This window comes from Harpia harpyja, chromosome 13 (genome assembly GCF_026419915.1).
Source record: "Harpia harpyja isolate bHarHar1 chromosome 13, bHarHar1 primary haplotype, whole genome shotgun sequence".
In the NCBI taxonomy this organism is placed as follows: Eukaryota; Metazoa; Chordata; class Aves; order Accipitriformes; family Accipitridae; genus Harpia; species Harpia harpyja.
In genome coordinates this window covers 9,110,357-9,127,526 of record NC_068952.1, presented here as the reverse complement: position 1 = coordinate 9,127,526, position 17,170 = coordinate 9,110,357, and the positions used below count along the sequence as shown (strand labels likewise).

The following is a 17,170-nucleotide window of genomic DNA, read 5'->3' as shown; positions in this document are numbered from 1 at the left end:
AAGCACCAGCACTGCCAACTTCACTGTAGCTGTTTCTCAAAAGGAGTAGCTGCAGCTTGAGTCCTGGTGCTTGCAGGGTGACATTAATGGACTTACTGAGATGTAGCCAGAGAGGAAAAGCAGAGGAGTGCTTATGCTCTGAAGGGCTCTCTTCCTTTGGTGCACTTGTAAAGCCAAAATCCTGTAACAGCAAATGGCAATCTGAAGACACAGATAAAAACCTTTCGTTTCTTCTTTGCATACCAATACAGTGTGCATGTTGATTCAAAGGGCTGTGCTTTCAAGGCAGGCTCCAGGCATGTACCTATTTTGAGGTTTAAGACTGTACAGATAAAACCTTAGGAAACTCAGGCAGGTTGTGACACCAGATTGAACTGGAGAGGCATGAAAAATACTAAACTCCAGGAATCTTCATACTGCTTTCAGTGGGCTTGCTCTCAGGTGCTGTGGGAGGAAGTGATGCAGAAAGGAATTTACACTGCCGTGGCAGGAAGGCAGAGGTAGCTGTCTTAATCTCTTGTTTTTCCTTTCTCCTTCTAGGTACTCAGCTTGTATAATACCATAAATCCAGAAGCTTCTGCCTCTCCGTGCTGCGTGTCCCAGGATTTGGAACCCCTCACTATCCTCTACTACATTGGCAAAACACCCAAAATCGAACAGCTGTCCAACATGATCGTAAAGTCTTGCAAGTGCAGCTAAAGGATACCCCTGAAACAGCATGACGTGTGTGTATTAAAAAAAAAAAACCAAGGAAAAAAAGAAAGAGAGAGCGAGAAGGAAAGAAAGAAAAATGAAAATCCAGGTTCATCAGTGTTAAAAGGAAGAAAAAAAGCGGTACTAGTCTGAACTGTTTGAAAGTTTGCTTTGTTTTTTTTTTTTAAACTGGCATCTGAAGCAAAACATTGAAGGCCTTTATCCTACATTTCACCTACACATAGTGTGAGATAGACAAGAAGCAAAGTTAAAGAAAAAAAAAAACCTTTTAAAAAATAAACACTGGAAGAAATTTGTTAGTGTTACTATGTGAAAGGAAAAAAACAGGAAAATCCCATGAAGTGGAGTTGCTGTATCTGTCCCGTGCCTTACTTGATCTCTCTGTATTGTTACACAATAGGCATCCTACCCATTCCTCTTAGTTGTAGAGTTAACAGTGCATTATTTATTTGTGTGTAAAAACTATCAAATGAACATTTCCATATCGCCATTGGAAAAAAAGAAAACCAGCCAATGTGGACAAAGTGGAGACCAAATAAGCTGCCAGAAATACATATAAAGCCTAAAGGAATACAAGCTCAAAAGAATCAGAAAAGTAATGGTTAGTTTAGTTTGATTAAAATAGAAATCAGTTATTACATTATTGAGAAACTCTGCCTTTAAAATACCTTATTTTTCATGCCAGCTGCCTAGAGAGGCTTCTTGTAAGGTCTCAAACCCTTGTTTTAAGTACTGAATAATTTACTAATAAAGGACACTCTGTTTCAGTCTCAAAGACAAGTCTATAAGATTTTTTTTTTTTTTTTTTACTGTAAATGATTTAAAATGTCAGTTTAGTAAACCAGTGAAATATTTAACATGTACTGGTCTAATCTTCAGACCTTAATATGTTGCTGTATAGCTATGCTATGGGATTTTTTTGTTCTTTTGGTATATGTAACCATACCTAGAGTATTACAATAGGTGGGTAGTAAAAGCCAGCTTAATTGGAAACATATCTGTAGATCTCTATTTGTAAACTATTAAAAAATTAAGTACTTTATGTGTAATGTGTAAATTTTCACCATATTTTTGTACTCTGTAATACTGTCAGCTCTCATGAGTTTGAATTTGAATTTGGGGCTCTTTTTGATCACTCAGAATCATGTGTTTCCCTCTAGCTGGCCAGTATGAGTAGAGTCCCTATATTTTGACTTGCACTACAAATACATGTTTTATAATAATTGCTATACATGTGCTTTGTATATTGTTCATCATTATGACATAAGCTACCTGACTCCATTTGTTTTTCTGTTTTATAAAAAGGATGGATTAAAGCGATCTCTCCCCCCCACCCCCCCTTCCTCCTCAGTTGTCCCCGTTTGTAACACTTGAATCGCGATGCGGTTCGGATTCCTAGAACTTTTTATTTCCTTTCGGCTATAGACATTCAAACAGATGGGCAGGGAGCAAGGTGTTGCAAGAAGAGATATCGCAGCCTGGCTGAGGCGAGGCAAACCCTTGCAGAGAATGACATTCACCACTGTGCAGAAGGCTGGTAGGAAGCACCTGCTGCGGCGATGCCCCGAATGGGGCGCGAGCGGCATCGGTTTGCGGTCAGAGGCCGTGCGTCGGCCTGGCAAGCAGCAGGGTCTTGCCCCTGCAGTTAGTCCGTGGGACCGATCCTGCTCCTACTGCAGGTAACAGAGGTTTGCCTTTAACTTCTGCAGTGGCACGGCAGGCCCCTTTAGGCTATCGGTGTGTGTGTAAGGATATGCACGATCAGACCCGTGATTTTTGTGAGTTTGCCAAATTTTTTTCAATTGAGTTCACGTTAAAGCTTCTTTTAAAAAAAGAAAAGGAAAAAGCAACGTGGGGTTCCTAGGATTTTGTTGTTGTTAGACATGTTTAAATATTATAGAGGGAGTAAAAAAGAAATTCCACGTCACATACTTCATTTAAAAAAAGCCCCAACCTAAATGAGCAAAAAAAAATCATGAAGAAAGCGCATTCAGTTCTTTTCACATGATGAATGGGTTTGCACAGCAAAGCTGGAAAACTACGTTAGAAACATACTGCTTGGACAAGAAGGACATTTTCTGTCATTGACCTGAGTGGTGTCGGGAGGACGCTCCTGAGCTTGATGTTGTCAGCTCCAGTTTTAAGAAGTGCAATTTCTTTGGCTTCAGCAGAACACTGATACAAAACTGAAGTACCGCAGCGGCTTGCACACGCAGCTCCTCGGGACTTCGGTAGAGCCTGTGCTTATTACCTAGATGGAAATGTAGCCCCACAGATGATCTAATCCCACCCGTTGACTCAGCGCAGAGGAGGAGGTATGTTAGACTTCTGATTTATTTAGTGAGTTGAGATGAACAAGTGAAAAATCTGTCCTGCTAACACTTGCTTGAGCCAGACTTACTCCAGTGAGAAGATGCACTGAACTCAGTGAAACTCCTCAGGGTAGTAAATACTCTGGATTTTGCTGTATATGGCAGCAAAATTAGTTTTATCAGGTTCAGTATGAGAACTGTATTTTTGTTGGACAGGAAAGGAGACGAGGTTGAACACATTTTACAAAACTTAAATACGTTTCTGCAATTCTCTGCTACGGGAATGCAGCTCAAAACTGGTTTTGAAGCTTTGAAAAAGTAGAATAGGAGATGGCAATAGTTGTCCAACTATACTCACTATGCGCTGGACGCAGCTGAAAATTTCGGTTTGGGTTTGGAGGTTTTCTCTAAATTTAAGTATAGAACCTTATTTCTGTAAGTCATTACCCCAAGAGCAAATACTTTTTTTTTTTTTACTTTTTTTTTCCTCAAAATGCACTGATAGTATTTGAAATACTCTGTTATAAAGCTCCTACATTTTTTTTTGTTTGTTTATTAGGCATTTATTTCCCTTTAATTACCAAGGATGTTAGGCCTGATCCTACAATGTGCAGAACTCATGGGTGAAATTCCCCTCTACAGAGTGGGGTAATGTGAGTCCTAAGCACCGCTCAGGTCTGATGTAAATCCCCCTCAAATGATGTTTAGATGGGTCTGCAACAGCTCAAGGACTTTGTGCCAGAGGCCTTATCACAACGAGGTAATTGCCACTGTCTGAGCAAAGTCCCTGAGAACTGGTGGGAAATGTTCAGCACCTTGAAAGATCTGACCCAAGGGGCTGACTGGGGCTGAGGGGGAATCTTAGCACTTAGCTGGGTGGGGTAGGACAGCATTTTTTATGTGTTTAGCATCATTACAATTGTATGGTTGGCATGGTTTAAAGGAGAAAAAAAAAAGGAACTTAAAGGACAGCTGTGTTGTACTCTGGTGATCGATTACTCTGTATTTTAACACATTGTATGTCTGTTTTTGTGGTGCTCTAGTGGTAAATAAATTATTTCAACTATATGCTGGTGTTGCTTTCGTACGGCAGTGTTCTGGCATAGCTCAGCTCTGGCTCAGCTTAATCCTTGCAAAGCCTGATTAGGCGTGTGATTTTAGCGTGTGTGACCTTGATGCAGTCCCGCACAGGCTGAGGTGAAGAGCAACCATCCAGGGTGAGCGTGAATCAACGTCTACTCTCAGGATTGCTTTCCCCTCAGCCACTGCAGTATACGTCTTGCTCTGTAGACAAGAAGTGGCTTCTGGTTGACTGCTCTGAGCAGCAGCGTGGTCCCACGTGTGTGCAGGGCAGGTACTGCCCTGGGCAGGAGCGGTGCTACCCCACAGCCCCACTGTGCCCGGTCCCTCGCCAGAACCATGCCTTGGCAGTCCTGTCACTGCAGGCACCAGTTTTGGGGGCTTTCCTCTCTGGTAGAGGATATCAAAGTAGTTTCTTCCTTATTTCTGTAGTGCTGTGGGAGGTGAGAAGGTGATCTGTTTCATGATGCCCATACATTAAATGGTCCCACACCATTGCGTCCTTCAGCAGAGCTCAGTGAAACTGTTGGGTTTGTGTGTTGTACAAAATAGTCTACAATGGGATGAAGTGGGGTGTCGGAGGAGAGGCAACAGGCACAAGTTGGAACATGGCAAATTCTGGCTTTGTGAAAGGAAAATATTTTTACAGTGGAGGTGGCCAACCTGTGGAACATGACATCTCCATCCTTGGAGCTGCTCAAAACCGGCCGGGCAAGGCTCCCGGCAGCCTGCTCCCACTGCACCTGCTCTGAACAGGAGGTTGGGCTGGAAACCCCGCAGACCCCTGCCCACCCCCGTGAGTCTACAAACAGTCATGGTCCAACCCAACCGCTATTTCTGTCACTGGCTAAAAGAGCGCGAGAAATGCTGGTGATCAACTGCCTCGGCTATTTCAGTTTGTCAGCAGCAGCCACGTAGCCACGTGGAAGTGGGGTTTTTTTGACAGAAAATAGGATTCCCTAGTTTGTTGTCTCTCTCCATGCACTCTGCAATATACAATTGCATTATCTAAGCAAATAAGAATCAAGGAGCCTGGTATTGCAGCTTTTCTTTATCAGACTCTGCAGCTCTAGTCACTTCAATAAATAAAACTGATGGGAGGAAGGGCTCCAGGACTGAATCATTACTTTTAAAGTTGATAAAATCATATATGGAAATGCTTCCAAACCAGGGATGGATGATGAGAAGGGGTGAACATCTGCTCTTCCTGGTGCCTTCTCTGGGATCTAAGGGGTGCATAGCGTTTTTTGGCATGAATGAAAGAATATGTTTATGCCAGATTTTTTTAGTGTTGTGATAAATTATAACAAACGGACCCTGTGGTCTGTGAATATGTGTTTAAGAATGCAACTTGGGATGAGCATTAAAAACAATCTTAGGGGCCATTTCACCACAGTTACGCTTCAGCCTTATAGTGATCTGCCTTAATTGATTTCAGTGAGTTTATACTAGCATAAAACTATGGTCCTGCAAAAATTGCCAGATACCAATTTTCATTCTGTCTATTTTTAGTTACCCAGCTATGTGCTCTGACATGAATGTAATCTGCCAGCCCCATTCTTATTCAAGGTAGCCCTCACGCAGTGATGTGAGAACACTTTGCAGTACTGTCTGCTTTATTTCTGAAGTCAGTGAAGAACAGGAGGGTCTGAGGAGGAATGCTGACTGAAAATTTTAGATGGGAAAGTGGTTGCGGTGCCTGTAACGAAAGAGGAACAAAGTGGAGGGAACACAGTGTGCTAAGAGAGATTTTATAGCATGGGACTGAAAAGATGGAAGCTCTCCCACGATAATGAGATTTATGCAGAATATTTTGATGCTGGGCTTGTCTTTTCCTTTCGCTAACACAGCCTCTCCAGACTGTATCAGTGAAGCCCTTGCTTCTCTGCTTGAATCAAATTGTAGTTAATAAATGTGGAATATTCAATATAGGAAAAAAACCAAACCATGTAAATGTCTTGAAAACCATTTTTTAGGCCAAAATCTGCCTCTTAGATCAGACGGAACAGATTCTATGAGGAGCCATGAGTTCTGGAAGAAAATAAACCAAGAGGTTATGTAATTATATGTGGTTATAAAGTAGATGTGAAGTAATGTAGTTGGCTTGTCAGTGGGTATGGGTGTAACAGTAATTTCTTCATCTGTATAAAAATAAAATTAAATGGAACAGAAAGCTGATGAGAACTTCCAATCAAATTTGATATGCTCATTTAATGAAGTAACCTGCTGCAATCTAATACAGAACCCCCGGGGTATAAACCTTTCTTAAAACATATGGTGGTCCTAGAAACAAATATTTCCTTTGAATGGGGTGGTTTAGAGCCAAACCAAGATGATGGCAGGAATGGAGGAAGGGTCAGTGGTCACTGATCTCTGGGTCTCGGCACTGTTTGCACGTACTGTAGGCACGTCCCAATTAAAAGATTCACGCAACTCATACCAAAAACATTTGCCACAAGAAAGGGAACAAGGAAGATAAAAATGGCGAATTGGACCCAAGTCTCTTTTTGTTCAGTGAAATACACCGTGAGGCTCAGAAAGGAGTTCTTACATACTATTTGATCCAGCTAATTAGAGATGGATCAAACCAAAATGTTAACAAGCTAGTACACATTTTACCAAAGTTAAAAAATCAAGTGTTTGGGGCTCTGATGTCGTGTTCAAACCTGAACCACTTTTACAAAATTCACTAAGGTCCAATCCCTGCAACTAGTTTGTAACCAAACTTTAATAACTTTAATCACCAAATTCACTGCTGGGGTGTGTAAGGCTTTTAGCTTAAGATGCCAGAAGTTCTTGCACTTGAATAGCTCTGAGTGTGCCAGATGCAAGTCTCACAGAACAGTCTTATATTTTTTTTCCCAAGCACAAAGATGTATAAATCTAATTGCCATTCATAGTAATGGCAGTCAGAGACAGTCAAAGTGTCCCTACACATCAAGGTGATTCCCAGAGAATCGGCAGTGGGACAACACACCTTAGGTCACCTCATTCTTCAGTGATTAAAAGACCAGCATTATGGGACTGTGTGATGGGTTTTTTTGCCATCTGATGGAACCCATGTGAAACAAATTAATGGCTTCATTCCAGTTCCTAGTGTAAACTTGTTGGCAGTCTCCAAGGACATGCAGACTAATTTCATCCATCAAAAGCAGAAAATATCTTTATCCGGAAAAACCTGCTTTTTTTTTTCCTTTGGAAAAATGTAAATACAAAGGACAAAATATGCAGCAGTTCATGGGCAAGTTATGCATTCCTCTGCAGTGTGTAACCTGTTCTCAAAGAGGTGGTCTGGATCAATTTGTGAACATTTGGGAGGGAAAGCTGGATTTGGAGATACTCTGAAATATGTCGGTTCCTCTGCTTCTTCTATGAAACACTCAATTACAAAAAAGGCAAAAGACTGTAAATGAGAATATGAGCTGACTATTTTTTTCACGTTGATATCCAGCTATGATGGATAACACAGGAGGTGAATCACTGCAGATCTCGAGTGTCAAATACAGCCAACTGATGTATGCAAAGTTGGGTTACAGAAAGCGGAGCAGGAAAGATGAACACAACAGAAGGTTTATGTCAGCATAAAGTATAGGCCCTACATAAAGCCACAGGAAAACTGGACTGGTTTTTGTTGTACTTTTTGCTTTGGATTTGGCTGTGCTTCCATAGCACAAAGGGCTGTTCCCATTTCTCATCCTTTGTCTTGGAATAGGGGCGTCTTTAGGGAGGTAGGAATTTACCTAGGAATAATTGAAAGTCACCGATACATTTTGAGATCATTGGCAGTCAGAAGACGTAATTTAAATGAGCTGTTAAGAAGACCTTAATTAACTTTCCCTGTAGCTAAGCACCCCTAACTGATCTCCTGGCCTCTATATCTTATTTTAGTATTAGAAGTTCCTCCACTGCCTTGTGGTAACAGCTGGTCTCTATTGGGCAGTTGAAATCTCAGCAAGTATGCCAGGGACCAAGGAAGAGATCTCAAGCATTAAACCCCTGGGTTTCTCTGGTGCCAGGTCCCTTGAAGGAGCGCTGTAACACACCAGGTTCTCTGCAGGCTGGGCACAAAGCAGGACCTCAAACACACTCTCAGCAGTGGGCTGTCCATGTAAATAATGCAAAACTATTGTGTCCTGGTCTCTACAAGACCCTTATGGACTCATTCACCTAACTATCTCACTGATCAGACTCCCTCCCCCCTTGTAAGCAGTGTAGGAGGAATCAGTGACTCTCGCCCACTCCAGGGGAAATCTATCCTCAGAAGCTGATGAATATGTATATGCAAAAATATGTCACAGGTTGCAGATCTGAAAACCCCATCTACACACCTGCAAGCAAGAATGCACGTAGCAAGAAAGGAAAGAGGCAATTCATGCTTGATCCATTTCCGTGTATGCATAGATTAAAGTGGTGCATATAAATTTAAAAACCTCTTTAAAATTTGCATTGGACTGCAATGTTTATATAGTTTTTTCTGTATTTGTAAGCCTCTCCTTCTATTTGCTAAGTATCTTTGCATTTTCTGGACAGCTTCTCTAGTTATATTCTTAGCAGTCGTACTGTATGGCCCGCGGGAGGAAAAAAGGAAATTTCAGAGACTGTTTCACTTCTGGGTTACTCCAGCCATAGCCGGTTGTTTTTGTAACTTGTGTTGCTGGATGCAGGAAATTACTTTTTGAGTTGAACTGACTGGTCTTATTCCCAGCTCTCTTACTTTAGCTTTACTCCAGCACAACTGTTTCAACAGGGGACAAACCAGGCTTTAAAGTCATTTGTCTAAGAACAGTCAGGCTCAGTTTGCCATTTTACTCATGGCTTCACACAAAGCACGTGTGTTTGTAAAGTGTTTGAACACTGATTGCCACAGTCGCCTACATGAAAGCATCTATATTACACATTTGAGTTTATATTTGAAATCTAGAGAAATGAAGAATATGACAATTTTCTGGAGAAGGAAATTGATCTTATTATCACTTAAATTGGTATATTTTACAAGGTGTTGCTGTCATTTTTATCTCATCCAACAGTAGTGAAAATAACATTCTTTAATGCTGGAGTCAATTCTTGTGCTGTATTTATTGCATGGGTATATTATATGACTATAGGTAGGGGAAACTATCCTTTTCAGTTGCTTACAGCTTTCTCAAGTAGTTTTCAGGCTGAACCTTTGATATGGGAATTCAGCCCAGAGACAAATTTATCTGCAAAGTTTATCAGACTTTGTTGAGCTATCTTTGACTTCTGAGAGAACAGGTAAGTGTATTTGCCTTACACTCTCCAATCAGAAATGCTGTGCACTCATAGTTCAGCTTGAGAGCAGAATTCAGTCATTCGCACTCTAGGTTGTTGGGGTCATATAGTCAGATTAGTATATCAGTTTTCATTTCAAACATGAAAGCAAGTTTCCACTGTTCCTGACTGTAAAGAAATGCTTGAAACCATGAGCTATGTTAAATTAACACGGCGACATCTACTTGAGTCTGCAGAATTACCGAAAGAGAGCACTGAGTGAAGTTGTGCTCATTGCAGCTTTTCAATAGAGAATATAGTCTCTTCAGAGGAATGGCCTCTCCCCCATGCCTCCAGCATACAGCAGAAACATCTCCCAAGTGAAACAGTCATTGTCGTCTTTATTTGGTACTTAAGAAACAAGAATGAAAATGTCAGGATTGCAGGTTCTTGTTGAGAAAAAAAAGTCTGAGGAAAAAGAAATAGCTAATCATCTAAACTGTTCTCAGCCTTGACAATATTCTCTCCAGAAATAAAAAAAAATTATATATTTTTAGCATGAACTGGTCCACCTGTGTAAGTGTCCTAATGAGAAGCCTCTCCAGAAACAACCCAGTCCTCTCCTGCCTGTGATAAGAGGGCGAAGCACCTCAGTGCCAATACCCTTCACCAGCTAATGGGAAGGGAAAGCAAACACCTCTTAAAGGAGTTTTTAGCTGCACTTCTCACTTGCAGTTTGGGCTTTTATTCACTGCCGAGTAGTGGCAACCTAGCAAGAGAATAAAGCTATGATGGCCCTTTGAGATAAGGTAGATCTCAGCAGAAGGCAAACTGTGTTCAGACACATCTTGATGTTCAACCATTGCCCGACCTAAGAGAAAATCTAAGCGCGAAGGAATTTCATTCAGCAAAAAAATGACCACAAAGAACAAGAACTGTAAGCTGCATCTTCAGAGACAAACAGGCAGAATGAGAAGGGTTTATACCAAACAAAGACCTGCTTAGGAAAGTGCAGTGACTATCTCTATCAAGGCACTAAAAAACCGATGACACATCCCTAAACTGGCCAGGCACTGTGTGGGAGTAGCTTCATCACAGTCTGGTTTCAGCTTCATCACGAACTTGTGTTACTTGCTGGTATGCGTCTGTCTCTGCATCTTGATCTATTCCTTTGAAATCTTTTCAAGAGTAATCTGCCACAGAATGTGTTTGTATGAAGGGATGAAAAGTTGCAAATGTCCAAATAAAAAATAAAGGTTAATCAGACTCTTTCTGTGTGAATCATCACTGCACCCATATTTCCTGCAGGAATAATTACAGGATCTTTTTAGAAGACTCTGATTCTTCTGCTTTATTCCAAATCTGTTGTAAATTACTTACTAGAGGTTGCATACTCAATATCTTTGTACTAAAATAATTCCTAATCCATACAAAAAGTTTTCGATTTGCTTTAAGGGAGCTGCTTCCAGAGGCTAAAGAACTAATCTGATTCTTTTATCTCTTCCTTCTCCAGCCTGTCTTCTGAGGTTTGGCTGTATCAGTGCCATGAGTGTATGGTGTTGATTTTCTTGTATCTGATGTGGACATCTCTTGAAAAAGAGCACGGCATTGAACTGCATCCATCAGTTTTCCATATAGACCATCGATAGCTAGGAGACATATATGTGACTTTGAGTAAAGTGGGTTGGCTTGAAGCTGGGTTTGTCAAAGGGAGAGAAGCCTCCCAATCTCCTAAACTTGGAGCCGCGTTCTCCAAAGTACTACTTAGGTTCCCAGTCGCAGTCACCCCTCCACAAGTCTGCCTACCAGAAACCAAACAGACCACTGAAGGCACCTTTCATGGTGGAAACAGAGTGGGAAGGCCAGAAAGCTCTTAGATCTTTTTATAGACTTGGCAGTCTAAATATATTCACAGCTAAGGAATACTTATATGAATACAAGTAACCATATGTAATGATCAAGTAGGGCAAAACTATTCTTGTCTCAAAAAAGCAAAGACATCTCTGCAGAAACTACATGAAAGAGGCTTGTTAAAAGGGGGACAAAAACATTAGCTCCAAGTAAATCATAAAGTTGACATTGCTGAAAAGCTATCGAATGTCCACTGTTCAATTAATATCTTATTTGTTTGATTATTGTATTTCTGGTTTTTTTAAGATAAAATTTGGTGCATTCACTCAGCCTTCAAATCCAGCACTGGTTCCCTGCTTAAATAAGAAATATTGTGTTTTTATGTTACTAGTTTAATGCAGCAAGCAAACAGAGATCAAAGTATCTTCAGAACTACATTTAATTATAATCACCGCCACAAATACCAGAGCAAGATGTGGCTCTTTCATAAAAGAAAACACAGTAAAACAATATTATGCAGTTTACAAATTCCATCAAACCACTGTACAAATAAACAATGCTACTGAATCACACAACAAATCATCTTACAATTAGGCCACACAAGACCATCTGGTTTACAAACCAGCCTATGAGCCAAAGAGGAAAACTTTGAAGATAAATATTGCCATATGTGGAAGCCCAGGAAAAATATTACTTACTAGCACGGAGCATCATTTTGAAATGTAATTCTCCGTGGGAATTGAAGATCTCTTACTGAGGCTAATATGTTTTGCAAGAAACCTCACAAAATGGAAGCATAAGGTATTACAGATAGGCCCAGAGACTGTGAAGGAATGAAAGCACTTTTAAAGCAGCTGGATTTAGCCTGTCTGCTGGTTGAGTACCTAACTTAATTTGGAAGTTTTAACATTTTCTTTGTCCAGGACATTTGTCTAGTTGCATAAGGGAAACTTCTTGTTATCTCTCAATCAAAGTGTACTGATAATGGTAAAAAGTAGAATTTGGTCTACATGAGCTTTGAATAGCTAAAGTAGAATTATTTTAACACTCTTTATTATACCAGCAGTCAGAGGTTCTTAGCATACTGATGGACAGCTTTGCAAAACTCCAGGACTAAAGAGCAAGATTTACCGAAGCACAAAGATACTTGGAAAGTCTGTCTTCGAGTCACATAATGGTTGTGCAGTTCAGGAGACTGGAATTCAGCGTTTTCAAAAACCAAGGCACTGTAAGACACCTAAAAACAGACACCAACAATCAAGATGTCTAAAATCATCTTTTGAAGATGTTTACCAACAAACGTATTTTTTCCAAAGAAGTCAGTGGTAAGTTCCTCCTTAATACCGGTGATGCAGGGTCAGGTCCTGAAGCACAATGGTCAAAAAAGGAGAATACAAAAAAGCAGCAAATCATAAAAAGCACAAAACCAACATCAGTTGCTTATCCATCTGAACAAATTTTGATTAAAATAAAAAATACAGAAGTGTTTCATTTGTTTGAACTTTACAATCTCTGTGCAGTTCTGCTGGTTTGTTCCCAATTTGTTTTGCCTTATGCCATGAAAGACCATGAACATGTGAAGAGGGTTTACCTTTCATGCTTTGAAACAAATGAAAAAAAGTTGAAATATTAAAAAGGATAGTTTAGGACATTTATAGAATGATAAAATACCCTTTAAACTATATTGGTTTATATGCATTATATAGGGTATAAAATTGCTTGAAAGCTCGTAATTGACATCTCTGGCTCATTAAATGTTTTCTTTCTGTCACAGGTATTTCTCATAAAGTTGATCAAAGGTTTGGATTCTCCAGAAAATGGCTCATATGTTAAGAATAACTCAGCAGTGCTGAAGTCACAGTTTTATTCTTGCAAGGTTGTTAATGAAATCTGTACTCTTGGAACTGAGGTTTCAGAGATGGGTTTAGGCAATGTTTTTACAAACTAAGAAAATACCTTTCAAAATGCAGCCCCTGCCCCCAATTTTCAGCTTCAAGGCAAGTGTAACATCCCTACAGTTGCCCTGCTTTAAAATTTTTCCCATCTGTTGTGTCCAGTGCATCATCCTTTAAAGAAATGATATAAAAGTAATTGGGGGTTTGGGAGCTTTTGCTTCAGTTCACTAAGACGTGAAGTTACTCATGACTGTATCACATCTCAAACTGTCCTGATGCACGCTGCACCTTCACGCTGGGTCTCCATTTGCTGCATTAGTTCAGTCCAGTGTTTTCAAGGGAGGTCTGAGCTAGGTCAGTGCAAGTCCGAGCCAGGCCTTGATAAACCAGAATGAGTAACAAAAGTGTTGTTGGCCTGACTTTGGGTACTACTAGCTTTGGGGCACCAGAGTATCATCATATATTCAATAGATGCTGCATATCCCAGGGAACACTACCGTGCTTTGCATATATTACTAGCTCATGAGAGCATCTCACTCTCTGAAGTTTCTCTAAAGGTTCCTTAGATCACAGGGTGGAAAAAACATGGCCTTCTCTAATCCAAAGTATAACAATTGAGTCTTTTCTCATGTTCGCTGGCTGATTTCTTACTTAGTTTGAGGAGCAGTCCCTGCATTTGCAGGCTGTCTGGACCGAATGGGAGATCTCTCCTTTTGGCACCACTGGGCAGCAGTTTTCACAGAGATTCAAAAGTTGATATACAAAGGTCTGCCAGCTGACATCATATATAGATCCCAATTTTGTTAGAGTTCTGTTGATGCTGTGGATTAAAATGGTGAGCAAGCAGGCTGTGCAGAGTTTCAACTCATGATCTTTGCATTACTTACTGCTTTTTTACTTGAGAAAGCAGCAGTTATTTTGCAGGCATTGACAGTAGCCCTAGACCTACCCAGAGCATGGAGAAAGACCCAATCTTTGCCCTTTCACTGCAAGATAGATAGCTAAAGCTGTGGAGAAAACCAAAACAAAGTTTCTCACTTAAAAGGGTTTTCTCACCAGATGACGTTGATCTCAGGCTTCTTTGACAGAGCTACGCCGGTTTACCCTGGCTGAAGATCTGCTTGTGGCTAGGCATCAGCACTGACCCTGAGACAGCTTAAAACATCTGTGAGTCACAGAAAGGAGAGTTTTGGATGGGAAATTTGGAGGGGATGAGCCAGGGTAGGGCAGGGCAGTGCAGGGCAGGGCAGGGCAGGCAGGAAGGGTGCCCATGGCTGTGAAAGAAGGGCACTTACGGTTCTGCATTTTACTTCTGTGTTTCTTGCCCTGCTGTCTCTCTGTCTCCTGGTATTTCCACTACAACGCAGGCTGCAGCCCTTAGCATGCAAACAAATGAGCAGAAAGAAGCCTTCTCCCAAGTGCCAGATTTTGGCTGAAATGTGAGCAAGAGATGAAATCTCTCTCGTCCTTGCAGAGGCCTGTCTCTCTGCAGCTGATGTTGAACGGCACTGAGTCACGGTGAAAGACAACGTTAACTCCCCGAGGCCAAAGAAACCCTTGCCAGCACCCCAAAGGGGATTCCCAGCCACCTCACTCATCCGCAGCACCTCTGGCATACGGTGGCTTGCCCGGCTTTATTTATTTATTTGTTTTATTCACCTCTGTTTTGTCTGGAAGAGACTTATCTATTTCTCCACCCGTGGCTCAGGTCTTTCAGTTCCTGCCAAATCCCACAGGCACGTGTTTTGGGTGCCTCTTTGGAGGAGGAGCTGGCCCACGTCCCTTGGCCGGCTGGCCAGCGGCCAGCTTGTGGGAGGTGACCAGGAGCTGCGAGGAGAAGGATGGGGTGCCGCGGCTGGAGGGCGAGATGGCAGCTTGGAGCTGTGGTGTCTGGCAGCCCGCAAAGGCTGTGGGGTTGCTGGTTCCTCCTGGGATGTGGCTTCAGCCCTGGGCTGGGCTTCCAGCAGGGACGTGGCCTCCTCTCATGTGGGCGTGATGGGAAGGGCAGATAGGACGGAGGGAGATGGAAAAGTGATGCTCAGTGGCACTGGGAAACTTCACCAAGCAATAAATATGACCCCCAGCACCTTGCACGCGCATGCCAAGTGCTGTCACAGAAAACCTCTTTCCCCTTTGCTCGCTTGGGCAGATGCAACACTAGCGGGTGCCATTCTGGCTGGGACAAGAGTCTCAGCTGCTGCTACAGCTGGGCCACTGGCGCCCATGGAAATACACCAGATTGCTCCATCTCTGTATTTTTATCTGCGCCTTGCTTAGGAAGCTGCCTGACTCGTGTCCCCAGCGAGACGGGCCGCCTGCGTGCGGATCCCCTGCAGCCAGGCTGCAGCAGGGTGGAAGGAGTGGACCCTTCCTCCATTTCGGGGGCAGCTCAGCTCGGCGTGGGCCCGGCTGTGCTCCCGCCACAAGGCTCAGCCTCGCAGGGTGCCGGGGAGAGCACCGTCAGCACCACTGAGATGCAAGGCCCTTCACAGTGGCAGCATGAACAGCACTGTCCTGACGTTAAATAAATAATAATAAAAAAGAGACGGAGAAAGGGAGATAGAGGGAGCAAGTGAAACGTACACCCTCCATTTCACACAGTGTCCAGAAAGCCTGGCTGTCAGCATCCCGCTGGACTCCCTCCAGGCAGGTATTCATTACATAGATTTGACTTTTTAAATACGATAGAAATGAGAACTGCAAACTTAATATGTTTTTCTTCTTGGGAGATGAGGGGGCAGCAGGGAGGGGAGTAGCGTTTACCTCATAATTTCCCTTTCTCTTCCCCCCTCTGTGTAAGCCACATTATTCTTTCTGCAAAGGTACTTGGGGAAACTTGCTAAAATTTTCCCTCATGCTTGAAATTTACTTACCCTGGGTAACAGGAAATGTGGAGTCTTGTGATGTAGATTGTTATACCAGATGGTAATCTTAGCACATGCTATTTGTGTAGATCTGCGGTGCAAGTGAGTCATCATTCGTAGCTGACCTTCACTGCTGTGAAAATACTTCTTTCAATAATAACAATAACAATAACAATAACAATAACAATAACAAACAACGTTTCAGCACAGTTCGGCTCCACCTGGCATGAAGACAAGGGCATGCTGTGCAGCCAGTGAAGGTGGGTCCTGGGCTCCCCGTGGAGAATGGTTACAATCCCTCCAGAGTGGGATCCAAGGATCATTACGAGTCTTTCCATCAGCTCCGCTGAGCTCTGGATCAGGCCCAGCTCGTGTTGCATCACATTTCTTTACAGCCTCCTTACGTTCCTCTCTCTGCACTCCTCCATTGACAGAAAGCACTTGCCCATTTTCTGCTGTGTAGGAAGAGGCACAGTCACATAATCAGACCCCAAAAATGGGACCGGTTTTCTGCTCTTTCCAAATTCCCTGCATCACGCTGAATTTAGGAGAGAAGACTGTGAGATGCATTACCCCTGAACTGCAATTATGCTTGCAATTTCCACACCTGAAAAAGGAGAGTTTTCACCTGAGCCAGGTAGCAAAACCCCTTGATATTTTGACAGGGGCATCAACTTTCGCTGGAGCCTCCCACAACACTTGTGCCAGCTCAGCGTTCCTTATCCCTTTCCATTGTCTGCACAGATAATTCTGAACACGGGTTCCTGCCTTGGCAAATCTGCAGATCTAAGCCCAGATCCTGCAGAGACTCTATTTGTGCAGGATTGAGCCCATAAATTGAAATTACAGTTGTTATTTGTAGTGCCACTGCAGTCCTGTAGAAATCCAGACACAGAATTTGACTTCAGTGTTTCCTGCAGCAACGAATTCCACTCTAGGAAGAAGCATTTCCTTTCATTTTCCTGAAGTTGTCCTTGTACTGTGGGATTCCAGACAAAGATTCATTTTTCTTTCCATTAAAATTAAAATACTGAATGCTAGCAGGAGGTGATTTCTGGCCCTTTGTAACTATCAAAACCTCAGCCCTTACTAGCAGCGATAGCTTCCCAGAGCCGTTCTTCTGGTCATTTCAGCACCTACTTCACTGTGTCCTAGGAAAAAGGGTGAGAGTTTCAGACCAGGTTACCTATTGTGCTTAGAAAGTTGTCTGATAAAATAAATAAAG

General features: G+C 42.2%; 1 protein-coding gene across 1 annotated transcript in view; it reads left to right on the top strand.

Moving 5' to 3' along the window:
- Nucleotides 1-4,094, top strand: part of TGFB2 (transforming growth factor beta 2) — a 65,968-nt gene extending 61,874 nt beyond the window's left edge. The window contains exon 7 of the mRNA XM_052806395.1: nt 541-4,094. Coding sequence (XP_052662355.1) covers nt 541-699 — 159 coding nt within the window. The 3' untranslated portion in view covers nt 700-4,094. The remainder of the gene's footprint in view (nt 1-540) is intronic.
- The last annotated feature ends 13,076 nt before the right edge of the window (nt 4,095-17,170 follow it).